Source organism: Lutjanus erythropterus, chromosome 18 (assembly GCF_056507025.1).
Source record: "Lutjanus erythropterus isolate fLutEry1 chromosome 18, fLutEry1.hap2, whole genome shotgun sequence".
Classification (NCBI taxonomy): Eukaryota; Metazoa; Chordata; class Actinopteri; order Lutjaniformes; family Lutjanidae; genus Lutjanus; species Lutjanus erythropterus.
The window spans coordinates 6,290,780-6,306,775 of NC_139334.1; the positions used below are offsets into that span (position 1 = coordinate 6,290,780).

The 15,996-nt window shown below is 38.5% G+C and overlaps 2 protein-coding genes across 4 annotated transcripts; one reads left to right on the forward strand and one right to left on the reverse strand.

Moving 5' to 3' along the window:
- The first annotated feature begins 432 nt into the window (after positions 1–432).
- LOC146310518 (putative histone deacetylase 1-B) lies at positions 433–7,214 on the forward strand. Of its 2 annotated transcripts, none has more exons than XM_084742122.1 (14): positions 433–586; positions 1,339–1,451; positions 1,544–1,661; positions 2,316–2,390; positions 2,476–2,614; positions 2,846–2,987; positions 3,070–3,162; positions 3,258–3,366; positions 3,468–3,608; positions 4,373–4,481; positions 4,993–5,123; positions 5,218–5,388; positions 5,548–5,599; positions 5,691–7,214. In XM_084742122.1, the coding sequence occupies exons 1-14, from the start codon at positions 535–537 to the stop codon at positions 5,716–5,718; spliced, it is 1,473 nt and encodes a 490-aa protein (XP_084598248.1). In that variant the 5' UTR covers positions 433–534; the 3' UTR covers positions 5,719–7,214. The 2 variants fall into 2 exon arrangements, with proteins under 2 accessions (XP_084598248.1, XP_084598249.1); XM_084742123.1 differs by having other exon boundaries at positions 5,218–5,370.
- Positions 7,215–7,601: 387 nt separating this feature from the next.
- tmem54a (transmembrane protein 54a) lies at positions 7,602–14,547 on the reverse strand. Of its 2 annotated transcripts, none has more exons than XM_084743136.1 (6): positions 14,390–14,547; positions 11,625–11,821; positions 11,243–11,302; positions 10,730–10,927; positions 10,491–10,628; positions 7,602–7,984 (listed from the first exon to the last, which is right to left on the reverse strand). In XM_084743136.1, the coding sequence occupies exons 1-6, from the start codon at positions 14,415–14,417 to the stop codon at positions 7,847–7,849; spliced, it is 759 nt and encodes a 252-aa protein (XP_084599262.1). In that variant the 5' UTR covers positions 14,418–14,547; the 3' UTR covers positions 7,602–7,846. The 2 variants fall into 2 exon arrangements, with proteins under 2 accessions (XP_084599262.1, XP_084599263.1); XM_084743137.1 differs by lacking the exon at positions 14,390–14,547 and adding an exon at positions 14,071–14,233.
- Between the last annotated feature and the right edge of the window lie 1,449 nt (positions 14,548–15,996).

Genomic DNA, 15,996 nt, shown 5'->3' on the forward strand with positions numbered 1-15,996 from the left:
TTTTTCAAATGTAATTTTGGTGCTCTGAGGACCACAAGTGCCATCTAATTCCATTACACTGGAGAGAAGGCAGATATCTCTATGGCTGATATCTTCAAAACTAGGCAGCTCACACCAAAACAATTTAGATGGCTTAAGATAAAAAAAAAAAAGATAAGATAAGATGTGCATTTGTTTTGTTTTATTTTTTATAAAATATACAATACTGAAAAAATGTATTGGCATATATACACACGTACACTAATAAATGGCGGATAAACAAAGCAAGATTTGTAAAATCATGAAATTGATCAAATATTCAAGAACACCATCATTTGTATTATTAAAGTAACAAATATTATCTTACAGTAATGGATTTTCATAGTGTCAAACTACTACAACACAACCTCACAGTGCCCATGCTGTACCTCTGTCGCCCCCTGTCGACAGCCGCTGACCTGACACCCCATTGATTGGACGGCGATACGAACTATCCGCCTCTTGTCGCTGTTGTCTCCTGCGGTGTGCGGTGAAAGCCAGCCAAAGAGCACTAAAATGGCGCTTACTTCCCAAGGAACAAAGAAAAAAGTTTGCTACTACTACGACGGTGAGTACTCGTGTGCCTGCGCTTTGGAGAGCGGACGCGCTGATGAATGAAATCCGACTCTTTGTGCTCACAAAGGTTGCAGTTTATTTCACCTCTTGCTAACCTGGCAGCACGTTAGCTAACCTAATGTTAGCTAGCTTGAGTAGCAGGCGGCTCTCTTCATCTCAGTCAAACACTGTGTCTGCGAGTCCACATAGAGCATTTGTGTCCTAATACTGTGTGCTCAGTTAACCCAAACGCACCGGTTGACCTAAAAATGCTATTTTAGTCGTTTGTCTACCAGATATGAGTACTTCAAGTAGATAAGTTACCGTTACTAGCTAGAGAGCTAACAAAGGGGATATGAGTAGTTCATTGTCACCGCAATTAACGTCAACACTAAGCTAACATTAAAATGGCTCATCCTGCTACCTTCAAATGCAAAGGAGTTCGGCGTAAAAAATGTTTTGCTCGACGAGAAACGCTGTGAGTTACAAAACGCGACCCTGTAAGTGTAGCTGGAGAGTTTGTATAGTTTCGTGGAGGCGGTTTGATTTGAACATTTAGGCGAGAGTTGTCCGGTTGCGGGATGATAACATATGCATGATGGTGCTGCTGAGTTACTTACTTATTCACGTTTTTAGTGCATGAGCCCGTTCCGCACACAAACTTATTTTGAGTGTTTATTGTTTCCTTTATGTTTGTATTTGACCATTTTGCATGTAAAAGAAACAAATAACCCAACATGGTGCTTGTATTTGTTTACATTTCAGGTGATGTTGGAAATTACTACTATGGTCAGGGGCACCCCATGAAGCCCCACCGAATCCGCATGACTCACAACCTGTTGCTCAACTATGGCCTCTACAGAAAGATGGAGATATATGTATGTTCTGTTACTGTAGCAGAGATTCTCAGGCAGATTTCAATGGCTTTTCTTGTGGTTGTGAGGAATTGATTTGTCCTCTTGTGTTTCAGCGTCCACACAAAGCCAGCGCAGAGGAGATGACCAAGTATCACAGTGATGATTACATCAAATTCCTGCGTTCAATTCGGCCGGACAACATGTCAGAGTACAGCAAACAAATGCAGAGATGTAAGTCTTGTCAGAGAGGTGGTCAGTGTAGTTCAAGAAGAAATATAATAAGTATGTGTACTGCACTAAATCATGGAATGATCATGATGTGTCAACAGAGATTAAGAAAACATGCTAAGTTGTAATGACGGCTTCTCAGACAACAACTTTATAGTCAGCATATTTTCCTTTGAAATTTCCATTATGTGGTTTTTGTTGTATGTTTTATGTTAATTGACTTTATATAAAGTTAAAATTAACACAGCATGGTAGCAAAATGAGTGTCTGTTCTATGAGTTGTAAGATATCAATAAGCTTGTAGAAGGAGTAGATGTTTAGAACAGTTAAACTGAGCAATATGTTAATGAAGTCTGGCAGGCAGTCACTGAATTCCAACTCCAGAGTGTGTATTTTCAAAGCAGTGGGCTTTTGTTGTCAGTATAACAGGCTTAATTTTATGTCGACAGACAATTGACAGTTATAAACAGCTGATCAACTTACAGTGTAGGTTTACTGTCCCTGCAGGCAAACTCACTATTTAGATTTCAGTACTCATTTTTGAATGCTAGGATGTTCATATTGTTCCTTAAATTATTGTATTTGTGTTCATCAAACTCACTGTGTACACATGAACAATAGTAATGTTATGATTATTTGTCTTCCCTTGCTTTGCAGTTAATGTTGGAGAGGATTGTCCAGTGTTTGATGGTTTATTTGAGTTCTGCCAGCTCTCAGGAGGAGGCTCTGTTGGTAAGTGTATACTGTAATCGCATTAGTAATCTCTTAACTTCAGCATAAACTGGTTATTAATTGTTTCCTCCTCACTGTGCTCCAGCTGGTGCAGTGAAGTTGAACAAACAGCAGACAGACATAGCTATCAACTGGGCTGGAGGCCTGCATCACGCCAAGAAGTCTGAGGCCTCAGGGTTTTGCTATGTCAACGACATCGTACTGGCTATTCTGGAGTTACTGAAGTGAGTACAAAAGCCTCACAGTTTGTTTTATTTAAGTGGATGATACTCTGCATGGTTGATCAAATGTCTGAAAGTGGTGATGAGTTCAGGCTCCAGTTCTCCCTATCAGGCATGTGTGTTTCAGAGAGAATGACAGATAATACTTTTGAAGAACACAAGATTATCTTCTTATATGGGTAGACCACAAAAAAAAGTTTTAGGAGTTTAAAGGGTCTTATCCCCTCCTTCCAGATACCACCAGAGAGTTCTGTACATAGATATTGACATCCATCATGGGGATGGTGTGGAGGAGGCTTTCTACACCACAGACCGTGTTATGACGGTTTCCTTCCACAAGTATGGAGAGTACTTCCCTGGCACAGGCGACCTGAGGGTAAGCCTTGAAATTATATTACAGATTAAAGTCATATTGTTGTAGTCATACAGTGAGTTGACATTTGCTCTGTTCTCTGCAGGACATCGGTGCTGGGAAGGGTAAATACTACGCTGTGAACTACCCACTGAGGGACGGGATTGACGACGAGTCATATGAAGCCATATTCAAACCTGTGAGTAAATGACTTTGAGTGTGATGTTTTGGTAGTTGAGATCTCCCTTGATAGACAGAATCATCTGACCGCGTGGATGTTGTTTGTTTGTGTAGATCATGGCCAAGGTGATGGAGATGTACCAGCCCAGCGCGGTGGTTCTGCAGTGTGGAGCAGATTCTCTGTCAGGAGACAGGCTTGGTTGTTTTAACCTCACCATTAAAGGTAAGTTAATAAAACATCTCTCTCCTGATGACGCTATAAGCAAAGGCGCCTCAACTGTCTTGAATTAAAACAAATAATTTTCTCCCAAAATATGCTCTCAGGCCATGCCAAGTGTGTGGAGTACATGAAGAGTTTCAACCTGCCGCTGCTGATGCTGGGCGGAGGAGGCTACACCATCCGCAATGTGGCACGCTGCTGGACCTATGAGACTGCAGTAGCACTCGATACCTCCATCCCCAATGGCAAGTCTTTATTCCCATTTTATCCTGAATATGTGTAGTTGGGATTAGCAGGTTTAAGACATCACTCAGGGCTGTGGCACCTTTTTATTTTTATTTTTTCCTTTACAGGCTTAGTTATAAGATAACAATATAATGGCTAAAAAGAAAAGTAATTTCAAAGTGCTTAGATAGCCTCCTCAAGCCTTCTTGTAGTAGGCACCAGGCCTGTCACGATAGTACTTTTGTTAGACAATTAGACGATTACTGGCATTTTAAGATAATTTTCTGCCATTTATATAATGATAATACAATAGCATAATAATACAACTACATCCAAGAACAATACATTTGTAATTCAGGAATATTCAGACATTAATATTGTCATGTGGGAAAAAAAAAGAAATTTGCTAAATAAATAAATAACCCCTTAGGCGCTGCCCATGAGTCTTATGGTTGGAAAACACTGCTGTTTTTTTCTGGCATCATGTTAGCTAAACATTCTTACGAAAACAAACATGCACATTAACACAACTGGCAAAATTAAGGTCAACAAAAACTACTGAGGTGATGTCCATATATTGTACGATAAGTCAATAACTTCAGTATTGTGAGAGGCCTAATAGACAGACAAAGACAACATTTTGATTTGCTGGTTAATAGTTAGTAATGCAAGTTTCCCAGCAGGAGAAAATATATGAACAGCAAGGATATTTCATATTCATTCACTGATGATACAGTGATGATGCTGATATATAAATTATTTAAACTGTCTCTCAACTTGACAGAGCTCCCATACAACGACTACTTTGAGTACTTTGGACCAGACTTCAAGCTGCACATCAGCCCCTCCAACATGACCAATCAGAACACCAACGACTACCTGGAGAAGATCAAGTGAGTGCATGAAACTCTCATTAATTTATTGTTTCAGAATATGTTTTATGAAATGTCAGCTGCGTAATGTGTACTGCACAGCACATGATTCAGGAATCGCAGCAGCTTTCACATATAGTCTCTTGTATTGTGATTGACAACTTGAAAACTTGGACATATCATAGGTACAAGTTCATGTCTCGGGTTAATTGTGCTGATTTTTTTAAATTAAAATATATAGAATAATGCAGTGGTCGTTACTTCTAGAGTTATCCTGCCTTCCCTTGAACACCAGTCAAGTTCTGAAATCTACAGCATAACCCAATGATTTTTTCTGTTTCATTAATTAATACAAATTCCATCTAAAACAACATGTACTGCCCAAAATTGCCAAAATTTGTTTTTGTTCCCCGCTCTTTCAATATCAGCATGACCCATTGAAAAACCTGTACAAGTCGGCCACAATCTCAAGTTGTTTGTGGCTTCATCTTTGTCAGTGGTCAGTACGTTCAACCTGCATTCTTTCTTTTAGGCAGCGCTTGTTTGAGAACCTGCGTATGCTGCCCCACGCCCCGGGAGTTCAGATGCAGGCCATCCCTGAGGACGCTGTGCAGGAGGACAGTGGAGATGAGGAGGAGGATGACCCCAACAAACGCATCTCCAGTAAGAACCTCTCACAAAGTTTTCTTCATCATGGACACCAGATCTCAGCAAAATTCAGAGTTTTAATTTCTCCCTGTCCTCCGTTAATTTTCAGTCCGTGCTCATGACAAGAGGATAGCATGCGAGGAAGAGTTCTCTGACTCGGAGGATGAAGGCGAAGGAGGCCGCAGAAACGCAGCCAACTATAAGAAAGTCAAGAGAGCTAAAACTGAAGGAGAGAAAGAGGGAGAAGAAAAGGAGAAGAAAGGTGAGGAGGAAACAAAAGGTATCTATTCTTTTTTTTGTTTTTACATTTTCATCCCACCCTACATGTTTTGTAACAAAGAAATCTTATCAGTTAACATTTTCAGTCAGATCGTCCTGTTTAATACAGAAACTTTATTATTATGATAGTTATGAGTTTATCATTTCTTTTATTTTCTAGAAGTAAAAGAAGAAGAGAAGGTGCCAGAGGAGGAGAAAATGGACACCTCAAAGTGAGAAAACTGCACACACTTAAATCAGCATGTTATCCAGGGGGAGGCTTATTGGGAGTGTTAAATCTTGTCCTTACTCTGGGTCCTTTAGGCCTAAAGAGGAGTCCAAGACACCTTGAGGTCCTCAGCAGCCGATGACATCAATGCAACTGATCAGGACGGGTCATAAAGCAAGATATTTTTGGTAAATCATCTTTCCTGGCTGCTGCTGCTGTGGAACTCCATGAAGGACTGTACCTTTATAATGAGACCTCTCTCCCCCAAAAAGGGGACGGGGATCTTAAATAATATTTTCTAGGACACCTTTTCAACCTTGCTGTTTATGGACTGAAGTCAGTCAGTGTTTTTGAGTATTGTTTTTGTATGCTTTCTCATTTATTTTTTATCTTTTTATGCTATGACATTTGCTTTCCCCTTGTGAAGCAACTATGTAAAATGGCTTAGTATGTGTATGCTTTTATATATCTGATGGATTTAATTTATTTAAATCAGATATTTTGGCTACTCTGTTTTGTCTTTCAGTCCCACTTTTGTCCCATGTCTTTGAATATGTAGTTGAAGCATGTTTATACAATAGATTGTTTTCTGTAATACATTTGTGTCACTGGTTGCCTGCTTAAGGTCTCCACCAGTGGTTAAAAGGGTTGTGTATATACCTGAATATCGTTTACATGTCATAGTGTAAGTACATTACAGTCTTATATTTTAGAATGCCATTTAGTCTGTGCCCTTTACTGACACCTTGATTACGTTTACATGCACAAAATGTTCAGTTTTTTTGCCCTTATTCCAAAAAAGATAATGTTCCTTCTAAACTGTTTACATGGCTAATGAAAAGAAATATTCCACTAGTATTCTAGTTTACATGTAGCCATGTGTACTTTGATTATGGAAAAGTGTGGCGGCTGGAACTGCTTTCATTCGTTCGACTACCTTCTTAAAAAGGTCTGTGTTCTGATGTTTTGCATATCCTAAACCTGTTGTCTTACATAATGTGTAGAGTGGGTTTTTCTCGTTCTCACCAGAAATGTGGGCTTTTGTGCGTACATGTCTACCCCAGCTTTGCAAACTGCTGTAAAAAACCCAATCGAGACACAGATTCTGAAAGCGCTTTTACGTGTGAAAAGAAAGTTCCCAAAACTTGCGTATCAACGGCATAACCCTGATATCTTAATCTGAGAAAGCCACGTTCAAAAAGGCCTAACTCAGAATATCCCAATGGAATATGCTTCTTACATGACCTGTATCAAATTCAGATTATCATCAGAATAATAGTGGAAATTTAGTGTGCATGAAAACAAATTAGTGTGCATGTAAATGTAGTCATTGACATCTCCTTTGGCAAATTTTCTGGACTCCTGTCTCATAATATTGAAACTGTCAAGTCCTGTCATGATTGCTGGTGTCAGGGTTAGATTCCACTGAAATGTGAACCCGAATGTCCAGCAGAAGACGAAGACAAATGCCAGAATTCATTTGTTGTATATATATATTTGTATTCTGAAATGAGTCAAATTGTTCCACAAGAGAGATCGCAAATGTCATTTAAATTTGGATGATGTCTGTGTGTGTTGACCACACTTTCAACACCAATAAAAACTGCCCTAAAAAGTTATGGATCTTTATTCTGTCAAGGAGGGTTGTTCTCCAGCATTGGGAAACTCGGATGCTGCTCAGACTGATGGTGTTGGTATCGGCAGGTATGCAAGTGATCTAATACCACGTAATTTATTAACACCAAAACGGGACCATGCTGCTTGTAAGCAGTGTCCTGTTTCACAAAGGGTTGGATCTGAGCCATGCCAAACAATAGTTGTCGGCAATCATCACATATCACATCCATACAGGGTTAGCAGTATAATTTTTTAAAATAATTTATAATGATATCAGGTTGGTGCCCAGGATTGGCTGATACATAATGTTAAGGTATTGGGAAAATGAAAATGTTATTGGAGCATCTGTACTATAAGTTAAGATGAAATGATTGACAACATTTAAAAAAAAAAAGAATTTAATGTTGAGATACAGGTGACAGCTCATTTTCAAGACAAAACCAGTATACACAAAATCTGAGACTGTCAAATCAACAGCAGAAATGCTTTTCTTTCAGTAGCTTCAGTCCCACAAATGTCTTTTTCAGACATGTAGTGTGTAACAGACACACTCAGAACAACAACTTCACAGATGGAGTTGTTTTATCCAGTCAGTCCCAGCAGTTTACAACCTATCTGATTAGGTTTAGTTGCTTCAGAGCCAGTCACTCTGTTGCACTGCAGTGACAGAGTCCAGCAGTACGTCCTGCTCTGCCGGCTCCGCTGGAACATCGCTCTCTAACTCATGTGCTGGAGGCGATGGAGGAATTTCAACGGCTCTCTGGATACGCACCTGAAACATCACATCAATTAGAATTTCATTAAAGAGAAACTACAGGAAGTGGACAGCTGAGCACAAACTTGGTTGTCCTTCATATCCCACATTGATATGATTTAAAAAGTCTACGATCCAATCATCTGGATTTTCAGGCTTAACATGTCTTAAAGATACAGTTCCTTCTCATGAACATATCAGAACAGAAATGTCTCTCTACAGAAGCCATGACCCAGTTACTAAAGATGATCCACAGACCTTGTTGTGAGCAGTTTCATGTGAGAAATACTTTGTCTATGGTCAAATCTACCAAAACTACTGTCATTTCTGGTAGACAAAAAGTAGTTTTTACATGAAACTGCTCACAACAAGGTGGAATATTTTGAGTAACTGGGTCATGATTTCTGGAAAGAGACACTGCTGTTGATCTGTTTTTGGCACCTTAAACACCACAAGCTGAGTACCATCTAGTTAAGTTACACTGGAGGGAGGGCAGATAGCCAATATCTCCAAAACTCTGCAAGTCACACCAAACAATCTAGGTGGATAAATAGCACTAAATGTAAAAGGGAAAAATGTGTATTTTTGATTTGGGGTGAACTGTTCCTTTAAATATGATTTTACTAGGTTTTAAAAATTGGTTGGATTATGAAGTTAAATTTGTATTGATCATGCTGTAACAACTACAACATGAAAATGAAACAAAAACACAGTGCCAAGTTGTCGCAGTGTGGTGTCTGGGCTCACATCTCTGCTCAAAAAAGAAAATAGCTATGATTAGTAAGTTTAAAATATTAACATTACTTTCATCTAACAGAAGTAACTGCGAGTTCAATATGGATATGTAATCGGTTCATTCATAATGGTCTTAAAAAGTTCTTTAAAAGTCTTAAATCTCACGTGTTGAAATCTGCTAAACCCCGGCAAAGGTCAAGATTAGATGACTGTCCACGCCTGCAAACTATGCAGAAAACAATCCAATAAAACTTATAGCTACCAGGGTTAACTGTTTTCTCAGACACAGTAGTAGTGTGGGAAGATATCTTAAGGCTTACACACGTAAACACATGCCACAACTTGTCTTGACAGACATGTTTAATAAGCTGTTTTACTTCATCTGAATGAAGATTGTGTCAAATGAACATGAAACATTTTGCATCAGTCCTGGACTGTAATTAAATCTTGTGTCATTAAATAATACGTACAAAATATTTACAATACGGTCTGAATCGTGATCTGCATATTTTATACAACATTTGACACACAGCTGCCTTTCATAGGGCTTCTCATACATTTCTTAATGTTACAAGTAATATATGGCAGACAAAAACATTTAAATGAGGATTTTAATCATAGTGCAATATTTGTAAAGCATTATAAATAATGTGGATGTGTGCACTTTCAGCTTCACATTTTGATTTCTCTGATGAAGATGAAGCCATGACATCGTGCACAGACAGCATGAGACGAGGGACACAGTCACCACACTGCTCTGTCAGCAGCTCTGCACACTGGCTTCTATTTGTCTGTATTAAATTCAATGTCACATTTCTATTTATGGATATAATGAAGCCAGATCAATTACTGTTAAAGCTTGTTTTAATGTTTTTTGATTGCTGCTATGCCTCAATTAAGTCTTGTATTAAATATTTTTGTGTGAGGCAACAAGTGAAGGTAAGCATTACCTGTTAATTCTGTAATTTGTTGTTTCAAAGACATTTGTGTAACCTCAGATAATTCAGTATCTCGTACAGTATGTCATTCTGAATAACACAGTCACAGTCAGGAAAATGCTGATTTCTCTTGCAAAAATATTTGTTTCTCCTTCAGCAAATCAATGTTATGAGACACTATTTGTCCTTTTCGCTGTATGGATTTTTATGTGACTAGACTATTGAGGTTTTAAAGCTATATTATGTGAAGTTTGCATGTTAAAATATCTAAAGACACTAGACATATGTTGTATATCTTGTTGAGTTGTGTACTTACATTAAACAGAATGCTTCTAACAATGTTCAAACACAGAAATCCAGAACCTATTCTAGATAACGGTGCATTTCTTGCGAGCCACTAGTTGCTATAACTTCTGGAAAACATGGGATACAGAGCAGAACTTACAAATTGTGCATTAAAATGAAACACAAGTATCTGCCTGAAATGAACGTTTCTGCCATTATGACGGGCTGATAATATGACGCTTTAATTGTCCACATGCAACAGGAGTATGTCAGCAGAGCGGAGGTTTTTTTTAAGTGTCTGAAACAAATGGGAAAAAATTATCAGCAGCTGAGATTTGATATCTGCACCTGCCAGTGGGCCATCATAAGGAGTGAATAATGTCTTAATTCCACCACAGGTGAGACTTGAGGTTCTCTGTACTTGGGTGGAAAAAATATGAGCAGATATCGGTATCTGTAATTGGCAAAAATAAGTTGGGAAATACTGTCATATTATTGGAAAAAATCCAATACAGTGCATCTCTATGTGATAAATCATACAGGCCAAGCAGAATCGGTGATCTTACCCTCTTCGCCCGGGTCGGCCTCCTCCTGCACGGACAGAGGTAGAGGAATGAAGTACAGACAGCGAAGCAGCGGAAGGAGAACACCATCTCGACCACAGACATCAAGATGAGAGGCACCCACAGGATGATGGTGGTCCCCTAGTCCACAGAAAAGACAACAACACATAATTCTGGTCAATATACACTTATTTTTTTAAGTAATTCAACTTCTGATGGACAAGTATTTATATTCAACTTACATAGATACGTGTGGGGTCAAAGGGGCATTCATATGTGATGCTGGAAGAGGAGCTGACATTCTTATTAGAGAATGTGCAGTGCGTTAGCAGGCTCCATCCTTTGTTACTAATGGCTTTCCCCATAGAAACTGACAATCCTAGGGTGGAGGCAACTGCCAAGAGACCTGAGAAGAAGCCGAAGACCAACAAGACCCACTGCTGCAACGACAACATGACATAAGTATTGGAGTTAGTGAAAACGCTGCGTTTAAAAGATGACAGCGTCAAGTAGATGTAAGAGAGAAGCAGTGTAAGAACGTGGAAATCAAGGCGAGTCCACGTTCATACATTTGAATTAAGGCTTTATTTGCATGTATGTTACCAGTATAAATGGTTATCATCTTCTGTATCTCTGTACACACACACACACACACACACACACTCACCCAAAACACAAAGGGCAAGTTATAACAGGAGACAGCAAATGACAGATGTGAGTGCTGAATGAAGGAGGAAGAAGGGAGCAGTATTTACCAGGATCCTGTTTTTCTTGTTTTTGGACAGGACAATGGCCGTTATTCCACTAATGATTCCCTAAAGGGCAAAACACGTAAAAAGGATAGATCATTCACTCATAGATAGATGACACAATATGATTACTCAAAATGGTGCCATTGAAGGATTCAAGTTTTACAGGCACTGAAACAATTTACAAGTGTACACTACATTATTAGCCAAAGCTAATTTAAGGCCCCATGCCTGGTTAAACTTTTCTGCTTAAAAAAGTTCATAACACATCGTCATCATTACCAAGAGTACATTTGTTAAGTTGAGCACATAATAAAAATATTCCAGTTTGGTGAGGCAAGACATAGTTTCAAATCAAAGTCCTTAATCCACACATCCTTCCACTCACCACCAGGCCCGCCACAATGGCGATGACATTAGAGATGGCGTACACCATGGTCCGGGCCTGAGCGTGCACGTTGATGTGCCTGAGCACGGCGCCGTGCACCAGCGCTCCGAGAAGAAAGTTGACGTGGCCGACCAGCACCAGCCCCAGCCCCATCTTCATCAGGGCTTTGTTGTCCTTCAGGTTGGCACAGCATACTCCTAGAGGAAGCAGAAAGATGTTATTGGCCGTATTTTTCCACCTGACCATATTTTCCCATATTTTTTGTGTCCAAGTGAATAATGGGAACAACTATTTTTAAAATTGCTTCAGTTTTGAGGGAGAGAGCAGCAAAAGGGGTTGTAATGTTAACATTATGGGCAATTGTGCCCATCAAAGTGTCTGACACATGGAAAGAATTGCAACAGAGAGAGACCTTTTTGTTAAAGAGTAAGTTTTATTTAACCAAAAAGAGTCATTACAATGCTCAGTTCAAAGTCATTTCATCGTGATAAAAGACATTTCACTCACATGCGACAGGAACAAAATGGACTCACCAGAACTGTCTTGATTTGTCTTTCCATTATTCCAACAATCACCAACTCTGGTCTGGTTTAAATAAACCCTTCATTCACAGAGTTAGATGTGAAAATGCCGTTTCTCCCCACACCCTCCCCCCTCTCCCCTGACTTCTTTCACAATATTTTCACATCTTGCTTGTTGAATTAAGGATTTATTCTGACCAGAGTTTGTGATTGTTGTAACAGTGAAAAGGCAAACCAAGACACTTATGGTGAGTTTTATTTTGATTCTGTTAAGTTTGAATGAAGTGTGTTTTACGATGAAATTACTGTTTCTGTAAATTAAGTTTGGTGGGTTCAGCAACAGTGATAAATGGTTTGCTGTTCCTGGTTAAACAAAAAGCATCGTACTCTTGAACAATAAAGTCCTTTTCAATAATGTTGTCAGACACTTCAAACAACAAGCTGAGCCTGAGTCAGTGGCAAAAACAAGCACTTTTAGTGGATGTACTTAAATAGTTTGTGCTGCAGTCTGTTTCACTGCAGTCGTCTAAGTAAATATTGAACCCATTGAACACAATAACATGGGAAAAAGCATCCAGCTTGAAAAATACTGAAGTTTTCCTTAAAGTTAGCTTTGAGAATCATGGCCAAAATAAAAGATGAACATCTTGTCAGATGGAAGCATGTGACTCTAATCCCACATTATGTATGTAAATACCAGCTGTGTGTGTACATCACTATGTGTTGTTGACAGGACTCATCACAGCATACAAGATGAAGCTGAAGAAGCACATTTGTAAGGATATTAAATGTGAACTGAAATGCAGAACAAGCTGTAAGTATACTGAGAACTTGTGCGAGGGCTGACTTCACTGCAGTGTTGTGGCTTCAGAAAAGCCAGAAGGAAGTGGCCGGCGGTTCACACACTGACAATGCTTGAGAATAATTATCCCCCAACCCCTGCAGAGACGGCTGAAGATCTCATGCTCTGCATGTTGCAAACTGCTGCAGCTATGGTGACAGTTCAGAGAAAAAGTCTGAGGGGGGATTTTGTTCCTTCCCGTGAATAAAGATAAATCATCCAGCCATATGTAAGCCCCTCCTGAACCAAACAGCAGAACAAAGCTTTGGGTGGGGTGTTCAAACATTCACCACCACATTTACCTGGCCTGAGGTCAGGGAGGAACAGATACATGACCAGTCAGTCTCATTCAAACCTTTAGCTGGCTGCTGTGGAAAGACTCACCATGTTATTGGTCATAATATTGTCAGTGTAATGTTTGCTGCCATTCAAGTACATATAAGCACATATTGTTACTGTACAGACCCCAACAAAAGAAATATAATGTTCACAGTGTTTAATTTATTCATGTAGTGAAAATACAGACCTCATATATCTTATCATTATCATATATCTTATATTTCTATATGAAACTATATTATCTGACAGGGACATTCTGCTTAGGGATGTCTGATAAGTAAAAACAGCAATACCACAGTGTAGAAATATTAGTTACAAGTAGTCCTGCATTAAAAACTTTAATTAGTAAAAGTACACATTAGCCTAAAAATATACTTCAAGTACCAAAAATAAAAGTAGTTTTTATGCAGAAAAGGGCATTATATATCATATCACAATTATTGATTTATTCGTCAGTTAGCAACACTAATAGCTGATAAAGTCGGAACTGGTTAAACTACTATATACTGTCATGTAGATTTATCAATAATAATATATCAGAATGTACTATTTATTTGGATTTTGTATTAAGAATTATAATCTGCAACATAACTAGTGGCTACTGCTGTCAATTAAATGTAGTAGAGTAAAAAGTAGGTATATATAGAGTAGGAATGAAGTAGAAGTATAAAGTAGGATAAAATGTAAATAGTCAAGGTAAGTACCTCAAAATAGGTACAGTACTTTAGTAAATGTACTTAGTTACCTTACACCACTCCAGCAGTCAGTAATCAGAAATCCCATGCATGCAACAGGTATAAAAAAAATTGACTTGCATTCAGGTGAAACCACACACAAACTAAACCACACGTGTGTAAGATTCAACAACTAAACATCACACATACAGATGAGCACAAAAAAAGATATTAGTCTACACTGAATTGAGTCAGTCAAACGGAGTGACACCTCCGTCTCGTCTCCTCGAGGCTCCGTTAACAACTGCAGACCACGCCTAAAAACTTTAGCACGCAACATACCTGTAGCTTTTACACTGTAATTTAAGCGAAGCATGAAAGTTATCTTACCTAAATTTACCATGGTGCCGTCTTTCATATGTCCCCTTAGATCATATTATTATAGAAGTTGTATTAAAATCATATCTGACAGCTTTTGGACCCTCGGATGGTCGTTGTCTTCCTTCCCCGCTATCACCTTCGATCACACAGGCGTCACCTTCCGCCTACCTGAGCGGAGGCTCCGCCCCCCGATGGACATTTCACTGTGCAAGACAGCTGTTGGAGAGTGGAAAGTTTCTTCTCTGCGAGAAACACATTCAACTCTATGCCAAATTATCTAGACAGACCATCCATTTTCAAAATTATAACAAGAAATAGAGACACAGTCAATACTCTCAAAACTAAGGGTTCCACCAAGCAAACACAAAATACTTCATGAGATTTGTATTTTCACAGAACAGAGAACAGTGGTTACCACCCTTTTATTATAAGCGACCCCCTTTTTATCATTGAGTAAGTGACTTCTTTTTTTATATATCGCCTATTATGTCCAATCCTTAACAATAACAGTACAGATCAAGTGATAAAGATGTACAATTACCCCCAAAAAGTGAATTATATACATACATACATACATAGATACACACATACATAAGTATACATTATGTACATTTTCATTTCGTTTTATTTTATTTTATTTTACAGTTCTATAAACAATTCTCTGTCTGTATTATTATTATTATTATTATTATTATTATTATTATTATTATTATTATTATTATTTCTAACAATCATACATACTTAATAGTTGTTGTTTTTTTGACAAATATATTGCTTTCTTCTCCTCGACTCTTGGCCATTGTTGCATTTGCTCTTTGGTTGTTTAAACTGTATACTTTCCTAATGCAGGACCAGGCTGTTGAACAGAAAGTACTGTGAGTGTGTAGAGCTTGTGCTCTACACCATGCCTTCATCTTGTGTCTGAAAATCAACAAGACCTCACACCCCCAAATTAAGTTTTGGGGACCCCTACTGGAGGTGGAGACCACTAGGTTGAGAACCAGTGACTGAAAATTCATTTCACACATATATCACATGGTTTGATAGTTTTGAAACCCATACTTCCCAGTGACTGAAGAGTTCCCCTTGTTTATCAAAACATAAGATTATGAGTGGTCTAGTTGTTGTGCTACATGTCCAGATATCATTCTTAAGTCCCTCAAATAAGTTCCCTGGTTTCCACATATGGCACAAGTGCAAGTACAAAATGTTGCCTTAAATGATAAAAGTAGTCTCACCAACTTTATTGATAATTTGAGTAAAGACACATAATGAAAATATAAAATTCTGATTTTTTTATCATCCATGACTTTAATGTCTTCAAGTGTATAATGCTGCTAGTGTTACAGGTTGGAAAGACTGGACAATTTAATTTAAGGGTTTGAACAAAGACCACAAAAAAAAAATATATATAAAATATTTGTAGTCTGGAATAACATGAACAAAACTCAAAATTCACATTTTTTCCTTTCTTCCAAAAGCTGCTAAATGCCTCTTGTCTCACAATAAATGACACAAATCACAAACTAGCATTACCACAGGCTGCATTATTCGCTGTCAGCCTCGTTAGCTTGATTCCCAGCACCTGTCCCTCCTGCCACTGCAGCTTATTAATG

Excerpts from the sequence above, each read along its gene's own strand:
- tmem54a (XM_084743136.1), bottom strand. The coding sequence starts at position 14,417 with ATGAAAGACGGCACCATGGTAAATTTAG. Across the intron at positions 11,822-14,389 it reads CGGCACCATGGTAAATTTAG|GAGTATGCTGTGCCAACCTG; the intron begins GTAAGATAACTT and ends TGCTTCCTCTAG. Across the intron at positions 10,928-11,242 it reads ACAAGAAAAACAGGATCCTG|CAGTGGGTCTTGTTGGTCTT; the intron begins GTAAATACTGCT and ends TTGTCGTTGCAG.
- LOC146310518 (XM_084742122.1), top strand. The coding sequence starts at position 535 with ATGGCGCTTACTTCCCAAGGAACAAAGAAAAAAGTTTGCTACTACTAC. Across the intron at positions 1,452-1,543 it reads ACAGAAAGATGGAGATATAT|CGTCCACACAAAGCCAGCGC; the intron begins GTATGTTCTGTT and ends CTTGTGTTTCAG. Across the intron at positions 1,662-2,315 it reads CAGCAAACAAATGCAGAGAT|TTAATGTTGGAGAGGATTGT; the intron begins GTAAGTCTTGTC and ends CTTGCTTTGCAG.